The following is a 22,397-nucleotide window of genomic DNA, read 5'->3' as shown; positions in this document are numbered from 1 at the left end:
GTAGGATGTGTGATTGATGTAATGCGCGGTGCAACGCCTCATCAACGCTGTTATTATCAGCGGACTTGTTATTAAAGGAATGTACAGACAGATGCGAGATGCAAACTAGAAGATGGCATTGGGCATGGGAATGCCATGGGAAGAACGGCGCGATCAGAGCTATCCTCGATTGAAGTATGAGCAGTGCAGTCCGGTGGACGACACTCCTCTATTTGGACGCGCTGGGTGGTGGCCCCAAGGTGCTATCTCCTCGCCTCTGCCGCTCCTTCTGCCATTGCCTCCAGCTGCTCGTCTAGTTTTCCACGTCTTTTTATTAATGTGTCTATATTTCTTAATTAAATTACAGCCTCTCCCATAGGTGCTATGCGGTTATAATTACAGTGTTTATATGGCATTTGGACATTCTTCTTGGACCCCTGCTGTTAGTGCTGCTGCTGCCGGTGCCTCTTATTGATATTGCCCACTGAAAGTGCCACAAATGCGGAGAAAGACAGTGAGAGAAAGGAGTGGAGTGGAGTGCAGTACAGTTGGAGCATTAAAACGTCACCTGATGTAGGCCGTGCCCAGTGCTTATTTGTCGTTGTTTGAAAATACAAATTGCACTAGTCCCGGCCTGCAGAGAGTGTCGCACACAACGAGCTTTTGCTTCAACGTTAACCCAAAATGTGGCTTGGTCATGGCAATGGAATGGTCTCTCTCTCTCTCTCGCATTTTGCGTGCTGCTGTTCGTCAAAGTCAAGACCGTCTTCGCATCTCATGTCTGTCTCTGGCCCTGTAATTATATAATTTAATCAAATTACTTGCATATGTTGCCGAAAAACAGACCAAAAAAGAGGCCGGAGTAAGACTTGAGAAATCGGCAAACGCGGGGCAACATAAGTGGCAACAACAAAAATAAAAATAAATGCGCTCCTCGACGGCAGCTCCTTGGCCTCGAGTGGCGGCGGGCATGGCACCCAAAATGGTTTATAGCTGCACTTGGCCGGCATTTTTGACAGTGAAATGTGTCTGTGTGCGTGGCCAAAAGAAAGATATTTGCGTATTTTAGCATTCATCATCATTACTCTTCCGCTGCGGCTGCGGCTTTGCGGTGGCTGTTGCATTTTGAAGCATTTTTAGGCGCAACTTAGCCTGACAGCCGGTTTGACAGTTGCAAATTACCGTCAACCGCAGCGCAGTTGATGGCCAAAAGCTGGCTGCTGCAACAGGAAGTTGCGGTCGGTAGAAACACGCGAGAATCGTCGTTTTATTAACTAAAATGTACTCCTTCTGCTAAAAGGAAGCGTAAATATTCAAATGAGACAGTCGGAAATTAGTCGATCAATTATTTTATTTATTTCTTCCACAATTTTCAAAGCCCAGAATGCAAGTAAAAAAAAAATTCCCGTGGTTGATCCCTTACCACGCGATCGCTCTCTATCTCTCAATGTGGATTGTATTTATTGTAATTTTAGTTCTTATTTTCTATCCATTAATTGGCCGACAAAAATCCCCCAACTGAACCCTCTTCGAGGGTGTCGGCTAGGCAACAGACCTCCAGTTTTCTGTGTGCTGGACACACAGAAAGGGTCTGGCTAAGTCCATCCTGCCACGAATCTGTGTTAGCATCCACCGCATACAATGGTGCGGCATAGTGTAGTGCGGGGTGGGCATGGTTGGTGGTCCCCCAAAGCCAGGGTGTTATGCGACCCGTGCCCATTGGCTTGGTTTGCAGTCAGGGGGAAATAACCGGACTGTATCCACGCGGAGCCTCAGCGATACCTGTCCGACTCGTTGAGTACTTCAGGACTTGCCGTGTTAGCGGGGGCTATGACACGGTGGACCTCTTCACCCCTACACTCGTGGGAATTCCTATGTCAAATCAAAATATAAAAACAAATATTATAATAAAGAAAGAAGTAGAAGATAAAGAAGAGGCGGCTCTGAAGATCAACCGAGCTGCACAACCTGGTGGTGTCGGCGATCCACTTACGAAGGGTCTAGCGAAAAAGGCACTCAAACGTTACAACCGTTACTTAAGGGAGGGAATGCTACCGAAAGAAGCGAGGGTGCGGGCCATAAACCCCAATGCCTATCAAAAGGCCGCGTCTAAAAAGAAGACAACTGTGGATCCTCCTGCTATGAAAGGTGGCCTCAAGCGGAAAATTCCAAGCCAGGCGACCACTGTTGCCCCAAAACGAGCCAAAAAAGCACCAGAGGGTCATGGACCCATTGATATGGCCATCCTGGCCACTGGATACCCGCTAAGACTCCTCACCAAAAAGGAGGCGACGATAGTGGAGAAAGAGTTGGTCGAGGAGATGCTGAAAGGCAGCTCCCACAGCATTAATTTTGATGGCCTCCACTTCAAGACTGGCCTGATCATTGTGAAATGCCGCGACGACAGATCCAAGCAGTGGCTTGAGCTGACGGTCCCAAAGGTCCTTGGGATCGGCAAGGTGCAGCTCCGCATCTGCCCAATGGATGATCTTCCCAGCATGAAGATAGTCACGATAGAGATACCGGACGCCGCAGAACAGAAGGTGCAGGCTGCAGTCCGTCTGCTACGAAAGCAGAACAGCGACCTGGACTCCGACGCATGGACCCTGCTGAAGTGCAGCAACACCAAAGGCGGGGGAAGATCGATCACCCTTGGGCTGCAGCAACAGGCGCTCGAGCTGCTGCAGAAGAACGGCATGAAAATGAGCTACCGCTTTGGACAGCTACCATGTCGTCTAGAAGCTGAGCATTCCGGCGATGGAGATGGCGGGGAGAACGCTATGTGGTAGGTGGATGTACCGAAAATAAGCGATAATTAAGATAAAGATTACAAGTCCACGTTACGCTATACTTTTCTATAAAATAAAGAGGAAGAAACTCCATTAAAAATATACATTTTCTATGATGTATATGTATTTTGTATATTTAAATTTAATTGGAGTTTTAATCTTGTTTAAATTAACTAAGCTTAAACACTTAAATAAACGCTCGAGCGCAATTTAATTGTAATTTTACTGTAATGTAATGCAATCACCGTCAAGAGGGGGGGGTTTAGGGTTTAGGGCTTTATTCATCGTATTATCGTTACGTTTTTGCTTTGTAATTCGAATTAAAATCACCATCGAAAACTGTGGCTCCAATTTTAAATATTCCAACCGATCGGCTCTCCTTATTTTATAATATTATAATAGAATATTTGAATAAACAACAAGAAGAGACGAGAGAGACGACACACAGTACAGTAGACGACGACATCTATGGGCTACAGCTAGTAATTGTAATAAAAGTCTAAAGAGCAGTAGAGTTAGGAGTAGACCAACAAAGACAAAGAGATCATTAACCACAACGTCAACGGTGGACCACCGTCACAACTCGTACGTAATGTTGTTCATATGGTCGCGCGTCTTGCGCGGCTTGAACGGTGCCGCAAAATGCTCGTAGGCATTCTCCGCATTGTACGACGAGCAGCGCCTCAGACGATGGTGCTGCAAGGAACTGCTATACGGAGCATTCCCGTTCCCTGCACCACCACCGCCAGCCCCAAAGCAACGCATGGCCGCGCACAGTAGGCTGCACCAGCGCCAGGACGAGGAGAACGTATAGAAGTGATGGCCACCACCGCCGTTGCCGGTGCCATTCCCCTTGGACAGCAAATGCTGGCGACTGTGATGCAAGTACTGATTGTAGTTGGAGCGAAAGCTGCTGCTGTCGCTGCTGTGGCCGCTGTCTTCGCTATTGCTGCTGTCGCTACGCCGCAGGCCCAAACGAAACAGATTCCCATTGTTGTGGGCGGCATTGGCGAAATCCTCATAATCCAAATGCGATTCGTACTCAAAGTCGCGATCAATGGAGACGGCGGGTGTGATGATCATAAATTGACTATATTTTGGGCTGCGCTGTGGCTGCTGCTGCTGTTGCCTCTGACGATTGCCACGCTGCTGGTTGGCCAACGAATTGAGCAGCGTCTGATTGGTGTCCACCGAGGAGTAACTGTTGCTGTTCGAGATGGGCGACATATCATTGTTATTGTTGTTGCTGTTGCTGCTGTTTGTATTGCTAGCATTATTATTGTTGCTAGTGTTGTGCGTAAATACGCCAGCGGGCGCCGGCTGGGTGGTGGTCACTCCCATCGAGGAGTGTTGCTGCTTCTGCTGTTGGGGCTGGTAGTGCTGGTATTGCAATTGAAGGGTCTGCTTGGCATGCCTGGGCCGTCTCTTGGCAACTGGAGCTGAGGTCTGCTGTTGTTGTGGTTGTGGTGGTGCAGGAGGTGGTGGTGCTGCTGCCATCGGTGGCATTGGCAGCTGTGGTGGCTGCTGTTGCTGCAATGCTGGTGACGTTGTTGTAGGCGTGGAGCCAACAGAGGGCATCCATCATCTTGTTTCTTCCGTCCCACTATTGCTGTCATCGGGCTTGACGATTTGGTAGGTTATCAAGTACTCTGGATAAGACTACGGGAAAAGAAGTAATGTAAAGCATGGTTTCCATTTAATTGGAGTCTACAATATTCCTTACCTGTTCACCCCGATAGACCACATATTCGGCGTAATGCAGGCCCCCTGCTGAGGGACGTCCCACCACCGAATGATGGCCTGGTGGGGCATGAGCCATCTTCATGGCACTATATTGCAAAAAGGACTTGCCCAAAGCCACGCGACACAGCAGCAATTGTCTGGAATACGTATAGAGTTTTTTTTTATAGATAAAAGGAAGAAAGTTTGATGAGATTTAATCACCCACCTGGGACACACATAGCAGGACTTGTCCTTGTGCGAGGGACAACCAATGCCACCGCCAATGCCATACACATACTGATTACTCTTCGAGCTATGCTCTGCAAAATAAATACCCGCACCAAACATACCACCAATATACGCATGACGCTCATCAAAACCCCGCTGGACAATTGCATTGATGAAGGGGCTGCCGTGGAAGAGCATGCGCTCGTTGGACTGCACAAAGTTCTCCTCGGCAATCTCATGTCGTCGATGGGCATAGCGCTCCCACAGCTTGCGATTCTGGACCTTTTGCACCTGAAACAAATGGGGAAGGAAAAGAGTTGAGAAATACGCACCGAAAATCGTTTGAAGACAGACATACCCTTATAATGTTGTACCGCGTAAAGTATCCGCCCGACTGGCCATTGTCCCGATGCTCGCGTATTGTGGCTTGCATCTCCTCCTCGACGGCCACAAACTCCTTGTCGTCCGGCAGTAAATCCACCAGCAATGTGCACAGATTCACATTGTTTCCAATGCCTAAAAGGGATTACAAATGGAGTTAATCATATAAAGAGAGAGGAGATTGTGATCCTTACCTGTGGTGGCTCTTAGCTGGGCAATCCCCTTGAGTATCTTATGCCGGAATCCATAGGCGGACACCCCCACCTGCTTGAGATCATCGTGTCCCATCTCCGCCAGTATGTCTAGCGTGATTTGTTCGCGTTCAAACAGCTCGATCAAATGATTCAACTGCTGGCTGCTCAAGAAACCCGAGACATTCGTAATCGACTCTGCGTCTGGTATTAGATCCTCCGTGGCGGAGGACTCAGCGCCATTGGCTTCGGCGCCCTGGGCGGGACTGATGCGCGTACAACTGGCCAGCGGCAGGGGCACAGGCACACTGAGGGTCATTGAGGCACCTGTTGGCAGCAAAACAGTCTCTGTCGTTGGTGAGAGCATACCCGAGGAGGAGGCGCCTGTGGATGCCACAGCAGCTGGTGAAGCAGCCGCAGCCGCAGCAGCACATCCTCCTGCCTCCGGCGAGGGGGAACACCCAGCCAGCGATAGCGTGGAAGCGCTGAGTCCCTGCTGACTAAGCGACGTAGCCATGGCATCCTGCAGCAGACACTTGACATCCTCGGCGGTGGCCAGCTCTATGGGGGTTTGTCCCTCCTGGTTCTTCATATAGGCATCGGCGCCATGGGCCAGCAGCAGGGAGCACAGCTGCGTTCGTCCCTTCTGGGCGGCCTCGTGCAACGGCGTAAAGCCCCACTTGTCGGTGGCATTCACCACTGTCTTGTGCTTGATCAGCAAGGCAGCAATGTCCAGATGTCCGTAGGAGCTGGCATTGTGCAGGGGTATCAGTCCCCCCTTGTCCTGGGCATTCACATCGGCCCCATTCTCCAGCAGATACTCGGCGCACTCGAAATTATTGTAGCCAGCGGCGAGATGCAGTGGCGTCGAGTTCCTGCCCTGGGCATCGCGACAGTTGATCGTCTCGGCTGTGACCAGTCGCTGGACACGTGCCAGATTTCCCTTTTTGGCGGCATCCAGCAGAGCGGATGGGCCGCGCAGCAGTTCGGCCACGTCGTGATCGGATTCCTTCACAAGATCCGCGGGGGTGGCGCCGTCACGGTTCTTTTTCATGGGATCTGCGCCGTGCTTTAGCAGCAGCTTGCAAATGTCGTACTTCCCTTTGGCGGCGGCCTCGTGGAGCGGCGTAAACTTCCACAGATCGGAGACATTCACATTCGCCCCGTGCTTGACCAGCAGCTCGGTGACTTCGTAATGGCCATAGGAGCAGGCATTGTGGAGGGGCACCAGCCCGCCCTTATCCGCGGCATACACCTCGGCCCCGTGTTCCAGCAGAAACTGTACGACAGGCACGCGGTTGAAGCCTGCAGCAAAGTGCAGAGGAGTCGAATGCCTGCCGTCTAGATCACGGCAATTGACGGTGTGCGGATTATTCAGTACAATCCGGCGCACAGTATCCAGATCCCCGGCCTTGGCAGCATCCAGCAGATGCGTCTCGCTGTCCGGTGGATTCTGGAGCAGCTTCAGCACGCTGTCCGAGGCCAGCTGGGCGGCAGTTAGTCCCTCCAGCGAAACAATGTTCGTGTCCACCGCATAGGACAAGAGCAGTCGGACAGCCTGCTCGTCCCGGGCGCAACGATGCAGCGGCGTCTGACCGAGACTGTCCAGTGCGTTCACCTTGGCCCCCTGCTTGAGCAGCGTTTCCATGGCATCGTAGTGCAGCAGCTCCGAGGCCATATGCAGTGGCGTGAGGAATGCCTTGTTCTTCTCGTTGAGCAGGGCTCCCTTGCGCGCCAGCAGCTCCATTAGCTGCTTTCGCTTTCCATCCAGGCAGACCACGGCCAGATGGAGCGGCGTATCACCCGTATACGGATGCACAAAGTTGACGATTTCGGCGCAAACGAGCTTTTTGGCACGCGACACATCGCATTTGCGGCAGGCATCCAACAGACAGTGGCCCTTGTATTCAACTGAAAGGACGATCAGGATTAGAATTAGGGGATATCTTTTAACCGAGTAATACTCACAGGCAATCCTTTCACGCAGCTCTCGCGTTGGTGCCGCATCCATGGCCGACTTGCTGTGGCAGTTGAGTAGCGTGGGATCAGCGCCGCGGCTCAGCAGGAGGCTGCACACCTCCACACGGCTCTTGGAGGCTGCCTCATGCAGCGGCGTGAAGGCCCACAGATCATTGGCATTCACATTGGCCCCCGCCTGGATGAGCAGCTTGGTCACATCGAAATGTCCGTAGGAGCAGGCATTGTGCAGCGGCACCAGTCCACCCTTGTCCTTCGCATGCACATCTGCGCCGTTGGCCAGAAGGATTTCCACAATTCCAATGCGATTGTAGCCCGCCGCCAGATGCAGGGGCGTCGAGCGGCGTCCATCGCTGGCATGACAGTTGACATTCAGCGGCGTGAGCAGCGCCAGCAATCGGTCCTCGGCACCCGATCGGGCAGCCTCTAGGAGCTCGTCCTTGCGATACTCTCCGGTTAGGACCGGCCGCGTGGCATCGTCCGCCAGCTCCAGGGGTGTCTTCTGCTCCGAATTGCGTATCGTGTGATTCGCTCCGTGCTGCAGCAGGGCCAGGCACACGTCCACCTTCCCCTTGCTGGCCGCCTCATGCAGCGGCGTGTAGTTCCAGTTGTCGGTGGTGTTCGGACTGGCGCCCGCCTTCAGCAGCAGACGCACCACCTCCGCGTGGCCAAAGGAGCAGCAATTGTGCAGCGGATGCAGGCCGCCCTCGTCACAGGCCTGGATGGAGGCGCCGCTGTTCAGCAGAAACTCAACGACCTCGCGGCGTCCATAGCCTAAGGCGGAAGACAGGGGAACAGGAAATGAAATAATAATTAAATGAGTGTCTTTTTCGCTCTTTTCTTTCTTTGTTTGGGGGTCGGGCAAGCCCTAAAAGTGAGGGTAGAGAAGGGGTTTAGCTTGGATCCCCGCGTTCTTTTGGCCTTGTCTGTCCGGTCTATGAAATGTTGTAGTCAAATTAAAGGCAGAGAAAAATTTATGAATTAATTGACACTTGAAGGTTAATTTGGAAATTGTACACTCAATACAAATAATATTGGGCATTTCCGTGGTCTGACCCTAGCTCTCTCCAACACTTTTCCATTCATTGCAATGTGCGCCCCCTGGCGGAGTGAGCGAGATATTACCGGATGGCCGGATGGTAATTCGTTGATACCCGTATGTACATAATGTGTATCTTCCATTGACATCTTCTATCCTACGAACATATCAACATATATATTCCATTATCTTGCGTGTGTGGTTGGTTGGGGCTATGCGGTTTATCTTTGATCTCTGAGTCATATTAAATTTTAGTTCCGCCATTCCGTCATACAGATATGTATAACGCTCTTTGGCAAAAGTTTTAATGAACAGCAAACAGCAAACAGAGAACCGAAACCAATTACAAATCTCTGCCCAAACAAAAGCCTTCCCCACTCCTCAAAGCCAGAGCCACCCACCCACCGAAAAAAAGAGTACGATAGTTTGCGAAACATTTCTGCCGTTCACTTTTTTTAGTTACGAAAGTTTTGCATTAAAAATTAATAGAATGGAAAACTTCAACTGTTGCACTGTTGAATGGCTCTTGCTTTGTGCATTAAAAAGCATGAGAGATCCTTGAGGCGTACCACAGCTCTAGATACGGACAGCTCTACGACGAGTATCATTTGCAAGTGCTCAAACCCGAAGGTTAATTTGTTTTAATTTTTTAAGGGGCTAACAATAAAATACTTTATAACGACGAACCAAGATACGATGCGAGGAAGGTCGGTCTCAGCTGGTTTATCGACTTTATTATCATTCCGCAAAAACGGAAATTTTCATGTTTACTTTACTTACTTTGACGGCATTAAGGTTACCGAGAGAATACCCTTGGGATAGAATGAAATTGAAATTTCCAAAACAGAATTATGTTTCTGGAGTACAATGCTCTGTTTAAATGGTTATACAGATAGAGGAATTCCATATATTCTTTGCATTAAACAAAACAGATGTGTAAACAACAACTGTTATATGTTATGACACATGATACCTGAACTTATGGGACATACTCCTCCCTTAATATCATACAAATTTATGAGGTAGAATTTGTATATTTTTATATAGAGGGCTACGGCAAAAGACTATGGACTATGGACTAAGGATACATGACCCATTAGCTTGGGAGAAGATTAGAAACATAGCACAAATATCTTTAGATTTCTGCATTGCTAACCCATTAACCCATTGAAGCTTTAGGGCGTGAGAGCGTATCCAAGCAAAGACAGAACCTTCTACTTGATAAGAGGTACCAAGAAAACACAGAATTATCAAACAGACTCACTGAAGAGTAGTCCTTGCTCTTGCAAGCAGTGGAAAATGCGCAAACTATTTGTTTCCCTAGGATTTTGCATCCAAAGTTTCCGTTCGCTTATGTGGAAATTTGTACACCGAGTCTACACCCTTCGCATCATTGGAAGAGTGTGGAATCACCACTCCTACTCGTGGAACAGGGGTATTATTTTGTAGGAGCTGAACATGGAAGCAATCCGTCACGCGCACGACATGATTTTAGTTTTCGCCTGCTCGGGGTTTAGCTTCTAGTGCGCTCTGTCGCCATTCACTTGGTTTATATTGTTATTGGATTCTCGGTCCCGAAAACGATCACCGTCTGCGACCACGCCCAACTCGTATTTTGTTTTTGCATCCTCGGGCCACCTCTTTTCCACTATTCGCCTGTGCGTCTGGCTGGCGTCGCTTGTCGAAAAATAAATGGGAGACAGTAGGACAAGCTTCTCACAGGTGGAATCAAGGCCATGCCTACCTCTGCTTTAATCAGTAGAATTTTAAGTATGTGTCATATATGTAGTTATATACACACACACACCTTCTTCTTCACACACACAAGCAAAAGCTAGGCGCAAATAAAAGATAGCGGTGCACTGCCAAAACGCTGATAAAAAAAAAATAACGGGAGTGCTTCGTTGATTGAAGTAAAAAAAAAAAACAAAAGCTGTATAAATTGTCACGACGATTACCAGGGAAGTAGGAAGAACGTGATTATGTTTGGTCGCCACTCGAGCAACAGGTATGTACGATATTTTGATCAAACATTTTACCAGTAATATTTGAAGAAAAGGTGAACACAAGACAAAACTTAGGAGTACTTAGTAGTATGCACAACAAAAGAGCAAAGCAACACCATGCCAGAGACCACTTGAAGATCTCACTTTTTGTGCACAGAACGTGACAAATGGTAGACGGGCGAAAAAAGAGGCAGACGGAAAAGTAATAATAAGTAGAGGGAAACCAGTTTAGAAAGAAAGACCCACCGACGAATGAATCATGAGTAGACCACGAGATAATAAAGCGAGCGACGAACGAAAAATAAATGTGTGGTATATGTATTGTACGAGTATGTATGGTTAGGTAAAAAGTATAAAAAAGAAGTCACCAAAAGCCAAATTGATATGCAAGGGGCGTCGATCGTTGTCAAGTGAAAGGGTTAAGTAAAAATAAAAACGGGGGGCTCCCTTTCGAATGATGATTTCTATTTCCATTTCTTTTGGATGCTGCTGCTGCGTGGACAGACAGTCAGACAGATAGACAATAAGACTGCAATGTATTATATGAAAACGCTAACTAGGCCAAAGTCACAACAAAAGACGCAAAAATATTGGGCCACAAAGACGTCAGCAGGATGGCGCATGCAGCGCGAGCGCCAGCGCGAACAGCAGCCACAACAAGTCGTCCTGCCCCTAACTTACCTCGTGCCACCCCCAAAGCCCCCCAAAGCCCCACAGCCTGTCCCTGTCACTGTCACCCCACCATCAGCGTGCAGCCTGTATATACGTATGTATGCAATATTTTTAAACCTTTGCAGAGGGTATGGCTATTTTTAACCATTGTTTGTTACGTGCAACAGAAGGACGAATCTCTGAGGAGATTCCAGATGGATGGGAAGGGATGGGATTAACCGAATGAATGAAAAACAATCTGTCTAACAAACGCCATTCAGTTGCAAGCCATAATGACGCATAAACTTGAGAATAATTCGAAGGAAATTACGCGAAAGAAAGTCGTTTCCATGTGGAAATTATGTTAAACTTTCATTAAAATTACCAGAAAATCATCGAAACTTCGATAAACAAGTCCCTGCAGAGCACTAAACAACTGATGCGATTAAGATTATTAAGATTATTTGAATACAGTATGCTTAAGTTTACTAAATTGCTATGCCAACAACTTGCCTATAACTTTTACCTGAACATTTCCACATCGAGACACGTCTAAAACGTAAATTAAAAAACCCTCGGGGGAAGAACTTTATTTTGTGTAAGCCGATACGTCCATATATGTACTTATTTACGGTTTTTACCTATATTATTGTTTCAATGGTTAGTTAACCCCTATAAATTGTGTATTTTTATAAACCACAAATGTATCCAAATCAGCGACTAAAGAACAGAGCTGCTATACGAAAGCTTTGTAGGGTTTATTGCACCATTTTTTTCACGATTTCAGATTTTTAGTGCCAGGGTATATAAATGTTCGTTACCCTGTAATGCTATCTGTTATGCATTGTTTTTTTGTAAATAGAAAATGTTAAAATGCAACACGCACACTAACACATCCAGAGAGAGAGAGAGAGAGGGGGGGGGGGGGGGGGGGGGGGGGGGGGGGGAACCAAGAGATAGAGAGAGTGTCGAGGCTATACGCGGTTCCGGAAACCAGCCCGAAAGAACAGAATGGGGAAAACTAGGTCAACTCTCGACGCCATTGGAACACCCGACGGACGACGACTGAGAGAGAACGACGACAATGACGCCCGCCCGTCCGTGCGTCTGTCCGTCACACCCAAAGCGCAAGTAGCTCAAGGCCACACACCAGCAGCAAATGCATGTGTGTGGGGTTGGGGGGTGGTGAGTGCGAGTCCTTCAACCTTCCCTCAAGGAGTGCAAATGAATGTTGTTTTTAGCATGGCACATAATTCGTATATGATTCATGTTGTTTGGGGGTTAGGGGGGGATAAGTCTCTGTCTTTAGAAAATCCTTTGACTTACCCGCTGCAAAATGCAATGGCGTGGATTTGCGTCCCGCCGTGTCCCGGGCGTTTACGGTCTGTGGCGTTATCAGCTTCTTCACTTTGGCTATTTCCCCCGTCTTGCAGGCCTCGAAAAGCTCACGCAACGGATCGTTGGCCATGACCGTATCGAGATTAACATTTAGTATGGCGCGACTCCGACTGTTGGCCATTGTTGCTGCTTGCTGCGCTCTACTATCTTTTCCACCAGTGAACTGTTTATTTGTTTACACGCACATACACTGGCACACTGTCACCACACACACACACACACCGCACCCCAACAACACCACCAATGAGGGGATGGGAACAACAAATTTCGTTAGCTTTTTGTGTGTTTCTTCTCCTCCCGCAGAAAGACAGACAGCTGCTGCTCGGCTGCAACTACTTCACTACTACTTCCACCTGAACGCGTCGACGCTGCTGGGCTCCATGGTGACGAGATCACTTGGCACTGAGTGGGGGAAAAACAGGAGCAACAATTCGCCAGGCTGCCACGCACCCACCTCCTCTCGCTTTTGTTTAATATTTAATGCACAAATGCAACCAAAATCAATAGAAATGCGTGTCTGATTGCTGTTTATGGTCGCGCGGGGGTGCTGCAGTTGCCGTTTGGGCCAGATTTTTTGGCTGTGTTGTTGGCTGGGAGCCTCTAAATGCACTGCTTGCTAGCACGGGCGACGATTTTTAATTTCTAATTAATTTACTCTACTCCGCAATCGCGACCTTTGCAGTGCTGCCAGATTTTGAGCGTTCGTCGGCACCGCACTGTGTTCACTGTGCTTGTGTGTGCTGTGTCACATTTTAAAAACATACCAAAAATATACTGACAAATTATTTGTATTCATAATTCTATCATATTCCTCGACTTTTGTGTTCGGTTGGATATTACTAGTTAGCTAGGACCCTCAGGTCTGAACATATAATTTTATCTTATTATTACATTTATTTTCTACAAGACTGGTTCAATTTGTGTTTTCATCTTTATTGCATTTCTTATAAAATATGGTTTTAGAAAAACCGGTCACCAACAATTTCCACTAAATTAATTTCCATACATGGTAACTACACATTAACTACTCATTTGCTACATATTAACTACATGTTTATGTAAATACCAAAAGCGACACCTGACAAAATATTTTGCCCGTGTTTTTTTCATATAAACCCCATGGAAGCGCCAGAGTGAAAAACCTCCGTTATCAACTTTTTGACATGCCTTTTTTTCGACATTTTTGAAAAAATTGAGATTTTGATAGTAAACGATCAGGAATTCGATGCTGATCACGAATTAGTATTCGATGTAGCATGGGACATGGCTCTAAGCGGTTGGACTCATCGAGTCTTAAAATATATTGGAAAATACTAGAAAATACTATGAAAGGTATAAAATTGGCAAGGTGTGTGAGCTAAACATGATGGCAAGACAATCAGAAAATACGGTGAAATATACGGTCTGACCCTCAGAAATATACCAAAATAAACCGTATCATTTTAAAAATACTGACGAAGTGCTTGTTGATGTTTTATGTTTTGCAGAACATTTTTGACGATTTTCATTGGCCAAAAGCGAAAAAAAGCGTCGTTCCCGTTATAACCAGTTGGTTATAACCAGTAATTTGCCGGTGAATTTTTTAAAAAACTAAGTTTTAATGGATATATTATATGTGGTGTATATCAAATACATATTAAAACTAACTTAACTCTGTTAAACTGACCAAATTGGCAAGTACCCTGATGAATAGTATAATAAAAGGAAACGGCCGCGACAGAATGTCCGGATAGCTCGTGTTAATATTCCCGAATACCTGCGGCATATTCACCCTTAGCGACTGTCCGAACGTCTCCAGCTTTTTAAAATGGCTCAGCCTGAATGGTATACCATCCAATGTCCACCTCCTGAATATGAACATTCATACATTTCCCGGTGGGTTCATCTATTTAATGGTTGGGAAATGCAGTTCCAATCATCACCATAAGTCGATCCAAATAGACAAATTAAAGCACATAATTTAAAAGTATGGAATGAGACTCATTGTTGCTACCGATTCATACTCGATTCCATTATAAATCGCCATACCGTAATATTATTATTTATTATTATATACTAAATTAGACACCCTGATGATCTGTTTGCGTGTTTGTGTGTGTGCTTTCAAAACAAACAAGCTCCGATAAGTTTCTATATCGATAGCTGAGGTGATCCGTCCTGGTATATATCGAGTAAAAGAGTATCAGGTTGACCATTTACGGTATATTCAGCCAGGCTCTGCTTTTCACATTCACAAAAGTCTTCCGATTTACTTTTGAATACACATAAATTGGGGCTCCCGTTTTCACATTCCGCAAGATTTATTCGCTTTCAAAACGAAAACATTTTTGTTGACGAAATAAAAAGTAAACGGCTTTTTATACAACGAAATGAACCTTAATTTCAAAAGGAAAAAAATAGATGACTTATTGATGCATTAACATAAACTTGACACCTATATCACAGTAATTAACTGGCGACGAAAAGGAAGGCTTTTTCGGTGAATGAAAACGAATGAAAATGAAGTAAAGGGGGGGTTAGGCGGGTAAAGCTTGTATTTATCCGTATATAAGACGGTATATTTCTGAGTGTCAGACGATCACACTGCTGCTTTCTCCTGCTCATACATTCTACGATAAAATGATTCGGGAGAGCGGGCTCACCTCACCTCGCCATGTGAGGACAATATGCCTTGAAGACAAAATGTTGGTTTTCAAGGTATATTAGGCAAAAGGTGTGGATTTTAGCTTGCATGCAATTCATATCTGGGCCTTTTAGCCTGTTGTCCATACCCTCTTTTTTTCAGAAAATTTGTTTATACGTAGCAAATGTGTAGTTACCGTGTAATACATTGAGCAAAATGTAAAGATTTTAGAAATGGAAAGAACAGCGCGTCGTCGACGAAAAAAAGAAATAAATTTCACTTACTTTTAATGTTACAAATTAACGGAGGGCGGACTTGAAAGTACGGCCTGCAGACTCAAAATGACAAATATTATTAAGAGTTGCTGAAATCGGTTTCCAAATTGCATGCCAACAACAATGCGTGAGTTTGTTTTTACTTTTTTTTTTCGTTACAAAAATGCATAAAAAAACGAAATTTACCTAACAATTGCGACTAGGGCACGCGTGCAAGTGAATAAAAGCGGAGATGCATTGACGGAAGAGATAATACTACCAAAAAACAGATTTCTAAAAAAGTGAATCAGAATTTTTCCAGCGCACATACACGCATGCACATTGCACACATATGCATACACAGAAAACAAACCAGTTGTTGGTGTTGTAAATAAGTGCAAGTAAATCAGAGACAGTAGCAGCGATCGGAAAAGTCGCCATAAAGCAAAAGAAAGGGAACAAACCAGAGGGAGAGAGAGAGAGAACGTGCAACGAGCACAGGGAAAAGTGGAAAGGCAGCTCCACCCCCTATTTGGGTGCACCACACACGCTTGGCTGGGTACGCGACAGCAGAACGTCGAACGTCAGTCAGGCATCAACGGCTCCCCGGAATCATTAGCAGGCAAGCATTCCACCTCCTAGCCAGCAGCAGCCCCCGTCAGTCTGTCTGTCTGCCAGTTTGAGCGGCGGCACTCTCTGGAAAGCAATTTTCTGGTAGCGACGGCAACGGCAATCAAGAAACGGCGAACAGAAATAATCGTTCCGGCGAAAAAGACAACACAATCAGTTGCCAGAATGGAGCTGAAAGTCTGGGTTGAGGGCATCCAGCGGATTGTGTGTGGCGTGACGGTGAATACTACGTGTCAGGTATGTAGTGCTGCTGGCTGGCTAATTGCAAGCTATTTTGTTGGCCACCACTTATTGGTATTTTGTTGTTAATAATGTATCCATATCTTCTGTGTTTGTGTGTGGCATAGGATGTGGTGTTTGCCTTGGCCCATGCCACGGGCAAGGTGGGGCGCTTCACGCTGATCGAACGATGGCGCAATAATGAAAGACACCTGGCTCCCAATGAGAATCCCATGAAGCTGCTACTCAAATGGGGCGAGTATGCAAATGATGTGCAATTTATACTGCAGCGTTCGGAGAATAAAGCTCAGCAGCAGCCAACGAATACGCAGCAGCAGAGCAACAGCAACAATAACAATTATGCTGTGATGACAACGAAAAAACCGCTGGGTCCAAACAATAGCAATAGCAACAGCAGCGGGAAGGCAGCACCGACCTTGCTAAAACAAAAATCGAATGTGGAACTCAGCTACCGGACAAAGGAATTGAAAAAGAGCTTTGGGTGTGTTTCTTTTTTTATGATACTCTTAATGAAATAACAATAATTTACTCTTTTTCCTACAGGGGCTACGATGCCAAGCAGTTTGATAACATTGGGATAGTCAAGGGCATACCCCAGCAGCAGCCACCGAATCCCGTGAATCACATTATCACACCGGTAGCAACGCCTTCGCCATCGCCACCGCAAGCAGCCAAGGAGCAAGTGGCGCCGCCTCTGCTGGATAACATTGCACCCATAGTGCCCAAGCATGAGAAATCCTTGTCGAATCCCCTGGAAATGAGCAGCAGCACTGTCTCCAATCGGGCTGCCGTAGCCAATAATGGCTATAATGATTTGTACAACAACAACAGCAGCAATCAGCATATTTATAGCCAGCTAAGCAAATCGAGCAACGAACTGCGGCGCGCCAGCCCCAATGAAATGTACTACAATAATAACAACAATAACAATATTAACAATAACAACTCACCCGAGCTTTATAAACAAACTACTCAAATACCAACGATATCGGCAAATGGAGCTCTGGTGCCGCCACCGTATCGTGATCCACCGCCACCCAGGAACAGTCCCATGTGCCAGAACCAACGCAGCAATGCCGATACCATATCCAACGCCTCCTCCTCAACGAATCCCTTTCACAGCGACTACGATCAACACAATAACAACAACAATAACAGTGGCAGTGTATCCATGGAGGAGGGCGAAACAATGATGTTCCAAGCCACGCAATATAACGATCTTTTGCAGTTGATAAAATTTCAGAGAGAGAAAATCACAGCACAGCAAATGGAATTACAAAAGGTACAACCACACATATTATATATGTACATCTAAATTTCAACTAAAATGTCTTTTCTCTATCAACAGTTTGATACGGAAATCGTTTATTTGGAGAGCAAAGAGCGTGATCATGCCCATGAGCTGGAGGCCATCTCGAGGGAAATATCCAAGGCCGATCAGACCTTTCGTCAGGGCAGCGAACAGCTGCAGACATTACAATATGTGGAGGAGGAAAATGAATTGGTCAAGCAGCAGGAGAAGACCCTCAAGTCGGAAATCGCCTTGCTGCGCTCCAAATTGGCCAACTGTGAGACAGAGCTGCTGCAGTGTAAGAACAAAATGCGCCTGCTGATGGATGACATAGAGCTGGAGCAGCAACAGCAGCAGCAGAACAATCGGTGAGTACATGGATGGGTCCTTTAAGAGTATTTGTCATCTAACATTTGCATTTGTGGCGGCTAGGCAAACGGTGGAGCGTGATTTCCTGATGGAAATGGAACGGATACAGAGCGAAATTGATCAGGCATTGCACAACACAGACACCTCGAACAAGACGGCGGATAACCTGAAGAAGGAGCTGCTGATGATCGAGCATGCCATTGCCGAGAAAAAGCGGCAGGTGGAGCAGTTGGTCAACGAGATGAAGGAGGTGAATCTGCAGAGTCTGACGACTTTGACCACCACAGAGGAGATCAAACATCTGCTCGAGGGACAAGCCAACAAGCAGGGCAGCAGTCGTCGAATCATTGGCTCCCCGAGGCAGCTGGAAACGGCAGTACCGACTAGTAAAAATCCGCACGGCGTTTGGGTCTGAAGCACCACAGCACAGCAGCAGCAGCACACATCGAAACATACATATTTTTCTAAGCGTTTTTTCAACAACAACAATGTTTTCTGGGAACAAACAATTTGACGGACAGGACATATCTTGAATGCATAATGGAGTTGAGAGAGCACAACGCTTCCATATGGATATCACAATTATACACCATATTCTATACAAATTTACAATGATCCATCCGCGTGCTTGGAAGGCATTGCTTTAGCTAATTAACTTTCCGAAATAACACTTGATGGATCTCTCAAAGCAATGATTATAATTATTGTTACAATTTTACAACACACACAAAATATCTGCACAAAGTTCAGTGTACCATGTTTTATCTACATTCCAATTATTTTAGTTTCGTGTGCTATACTTTTGATTAGTTTTTGTTGCTAGTCTGAAAACCCCTTCCAATCTCCAACAAAACAAAACGCCGCCATTAGCTGTTAATTTTACAAATACGAACATTAATTGTTGCAATAATTCGAAACGCCTTTTTACCATTTAAGTAGTGCACTTAGTGATTCGCTTATGGATGGATTAATGGATTCACAAATTACACAAAAATCTATTGTACTTAAGCATTTAGCGCAGCTTTAGCAAAAAAAAAAAACAATTACAAATTAGCAATGCTTTGTTGAACGTATCACTTCTAAAGTGCTTAGCCTTAGCCACCGGTTGGGATCTCTACGCGTATGTGGGATCTTACACTTGAGCAACTGCAAAAAGGTGTTAGACATTAGTATATGGAAACATATTTTGTAGCTTCCTATGCGTATTATGTTTTTAGTTTGTTTTTAATTAGCAATATTTAATAATTACACAAGATTTATAGACACAACACAAAAACCACAAAAAACAACAACAGCAATGCAATTTAATTATTAATACACATTACTATTAACTTTAAACAAACGATTTAGAACAAATTCTAATTGCATTATATCTAAATAGCTAATAAACACATCTTTTTTTTTTTTTTTCTTTAAAACTCGAAAAATACCATTGTTTTTTATTCAATTTATGGGTGAGGAAAAAGTTTGATTTCAATGATGATATCTTTAGTTACAGGACTATGCATATACATATGTATCTATTCTTCTGAGAGTAAGGTTTTCATTGCACAAATAGTAATGCATTATGTGCCAATTCATGTTGCCCGGGCTACAATGTGCTATTTTGAAATCCACAAGATACCGTTGATGAAGTGGCCGGCAATGAGGCCGGACTTAAATCTAATTGAGGATCTATGGGGCATCCTTGCATGAAAAGTTTATGTAAATATAGGAACCTAATTCATCCATACGTTAGTTTTTAAGATACCTTTCACATTTTCTTTTATCTTTATGATTTTTTAACACTAAAATCTCTTAGAAGGTACAAAATTCTACTGGATTCGCTAAGTATTTTTGAAAGAGCAGAACTTGAATAAGCGCAGAACAGATATTGGGGTTTAATATACCACATTTAATACATAGTATATGAATTTTTAGTAACGTATCCGTATCGTATGTCCTTAATAGTCTTTGCCGCTTTCTGGGCAAACATTTGGCATACATAAACTTACTCAGATAAAACATCTTTTAATTTACGAGTACGTCTGCAGTTAGATTAAAAATTGAAAGAAAAATAAAAGCGTTCAACTTGTTCCCCAGTGGGGTTTGAACCAGTTACTCCCTACACTGGAAAGGCTCCGGCAAAAACCGCAGGAACCGAACGGACTCCGCCACGCCGGGTCTGCCGAACTCTGAACACCCGAAGCGAAGACTGCGCTGCTGCTGCTCTGCTGCTTCACAGCCGCTGTGTCTGCTGCTGCTGCTCTGGAAGAGCAAAATATAATCAGCAACAAATGCTGTTGCCAGCTTCAGTTGGCCAATGTGCGTTGACGTGTTTGGTCCTGTTCGTTCTGAGCTTTATTCTGAAGGCAAAACGCGCGCGGTTTGTAAACGGTTCAGTAAACGGTTCAGCAAACGGTTTTGAAACCAAGTGTTGCCTACTTTTGCGGGCTGTGAAAGTGATGCGAAGGAGAGAAAGCTGAAAAGGGGAATTTGAATGGTCGGTTGGCGGTGTGTCCTATCGCGTTGACACAATCTTCAGAAGTGGTCAAGGGAGCCTTAAGTGGCCAAGGCACAAGACATCAAGAGCAGGAGACTGAAGGGACATTTTTATGACACTTTTCCACACCAAATGTTGTTCAATTGCGACGATTGAGATAATGAGAGTCCTGTTTGTCCTTTGCCTGTTCCTTCTGTTCTGGGGGATCATGCATGAGCCCATGCGATGACCTTTTGCGGAAATTATGATTTGTCTACGGCTGACCTTCAGCTTGACGTTCGATTCTGACCCGTGCCCGAGCCCACAACGATGCGAAAACAATTTCGCCGCTGACCCTAGTGGCCCCCAAGTATTAAGCGAAATTTAATCAGCCGCGCAAGAAATGTTGCAGAAAAAAAGGCCTGCCTCTCCACAAAACGTTGGTCACATATTGCACTTCCATTTCGTAGTACATTTGGCAATTTTATAACCTCGGCTGCCCTAATGGATTGCATAAATTAAGGGCATAAAATCGGCTGCTTAAAAGGGGGAACAAAAGTCTGAACAGAAGCACATGGCATTCCCTTGAAGCTGAAATCATTCATTTCATTTTGACAGACTCAGCAGGGAAAATAAAAATCGCTTTGTTTTATGCCCTTTTCCTGGCCCCTTTCTTACTTTTTTGTCTTTAAGTTTTTGCAGTTTCCTGCTGTTTTGCAAGTAGATAGTTTTTGGTTTGACAAAAGGAGATAGATCAATCTGTTTTCCTGGTTACTTTAGTTGATGTTGAATGCTGAATAAAGGGTTTTTGAATGCATTAACTGGAAGGTTTTAAATTGAATGTGCCTTCTAACCGAAGATGTTAAAGTGTTTTAGTTCAATTTGTTGTGGCTTAACTTCTTTTATAAACACAATTCCCAGCAATCAACTACAAAATTGCTTATAGTCGTGCAGAAGTACCTACCTTGCACAAATTTGTTTTATCGCAATCGTTGAATTTACTTAGCATAAGAACATTAAAAGCATTGAGTCTTCACCCCAGAGACCGTGCATTCATTCCATAAGTCCAGCTGACTGTCAAAAGCTTTGCTACCGAAACCCCTGCTGAGCCTGTCAAATCCTTTGATAATCCTAGCTTTAAAATTTAAACTCTGAAACAAAAGCTCACTACATAAATTGTGCGAAATTATCCTGAGATGCTGTACAAATAACACTCAAAATAAACTCCATTGGAAAATCAAATGAATCTAGAAGGTATTTAAGTCATTAATACATCTATAACGAATTCACTTTTGACAGTACTATTTAGAGAAGAGATACATTTTTCGATTAGTTTATTATTCTTCTGACTATTTATGTCTCACAAGATTTCAAATATTTAAAGCAATCAAAAAAGAAACAACATTCAAAACAAATTTAAGAAGAATGGCATTGTTTAAGAAACATTAAAAATGTCGGAAAGCTTCAGTTATAGCCATTGTATCGACACGAGTAAAAAAATCCTATGAAAGGTCATACAATTCTCTTTTAATGCAGTTAATTTTTTTGCTTATAGGCGCAGCAAACACCCAGGGAAAATTGTGAGAGTTAGCAATGTCACCAAATCACGGTTTTTAAATTTTTAAAGACATTTTTGGGGTTATATTGAAAATTCTAAGTATGAGGATGGGATCTACCCGTCCAGGCCTACAATTAAATTTTTATCTCGTGCAAATTTTATTCAAAAGATTTTATTTTGTCGCGCAGTGTAAGAAGTTCGCATTAGTAAGAAAAAACTTTCCGTAACCACGTTCCTTCAAAGATAATTAAATCCGTCAATAAGTATGACAAGCGGTGTATTTTTCAATTAATTTCATCTGCAAGTAAATTATGTCCTTGTGTAAAAATTAAACTGACATACTAATCCTCTGCACATCCTCTCTCCGTTTGAAAGAAACTTTCTTACGGTTAATTAATTTCCGGTGCATCATTTTTGCTGCACATCAGATCCACGGGAATCGGAACCCATCAAGTGGAAAGCCATTGCCATACAAAATATTAATTTTGAATTTTATTCCCCCCCACCTCTGGCTCCTTCCGCTCCATCTGCTGTGTAATCCTGGCACTTAAAACTCTCTTCTCCGTTTCTTTTTCGTTTCAACGAAGCGCGGGGAACATTAGCCAAATGA

The 22,397-nt window shown here is 44.8% G+C and overlaps 3 protein-coding genes across 5 annotated transcripts; 2 read left to right on the top strand and 1 right to left on the bottom strand.

Annotated features, from left to right (window-relative positions):
• The first annotated feature begins 1,467 nt into the window (after positions 1-1,467).
• Positions 1,468-2,982, top strand: LOC108156132. The gene has a single exon (XM_017287445.2). It carries the CDS (start codon positions 1,683-1,685, stop codon positions 2,766-2,768), a length of 1,086 nt encoding a protein of 361 aa, XP_017142934.1. The 5' UTR covers positions 1,468-1,682; the 3' UTR covers positions 2,769-2,982.
• LOC108156131 (poly [ADP-ribose] polymerase tankyrase) lies at positions 2,893-13,076 on the bottom strand. The gene is given in 7 exon segments (XM_017287444.2): positions 2,893-4,427; positions 4,492-4,648; positions 4,717-5,009; positions 5,077-5,234; positions 5,294-7,201; positions 7,259-8,041; positions 12,290-13,076. Coding segments are annotated over 7 exon segments (4,575 nt in total). The 5' UTR covers positions 12,483-13,076; the 3' UTR covers positions 2,893-3,344.
• Positions 13,077-15,186: 2,110 nt separating this feature from the next.
• Positions 15,187-18,831, top strand: LOC108156725 (probable serine/threonine-protein kinase cdc7). 3 transcript variants are annotated; one of them, XM_017288379.2, is made up of 6 exons: positions 15,187-15,386; positions 15,550-16,105; positions 16,216-16,589; positions 16,652-17,390; positions 17,457-17,767; positions 17,832-18,831. In XM_017288379.2, the coding sequence occupies exons 2-6, from the start codon at positions 16,034-16,036 to the stop codon at positions 18,181-18,183; spliced, it is 1,848 nt and encodes a 615-aa protein (XP_017143868.1). In that variant the 5' UTR covers positions 15,187-15,386; positions 15,550-16,033; the 3' UTR covers positions 18,184-18,831. The 3 variants fall into 3 exon arrangements, with proteins under 3 accessions (XP_017143868.1, XP_017143867.1, XP_017143866.1); XM_017288378.2 differs by having other exon boundaries at positions 15,463-16,105; XM_017288377.2 differs by having other exon boundaries at positions 15,187-16,105.
• The last annotated feature ends 3,566 nt before the right edge of the window (positions 18,832-22,397 follow it).

The sequence above is a fragment of the Drosophila miranda genome, chromosome 2, assembly GCF_003369915.1.
Source record: "Drosophila miranda strain MSH22 chromosome 2, D.miranda_PacBio2.1, whole genome shotgun sequence".
NCBI lineage: Eukaryota > Metazoa > Arthropoda > Insecta > Diptera > Drosophilidae > Drosophila > Drosophila miranda.
This window is presented reverse-complemented; position numbering and strand designations above follow the sequence as displayed.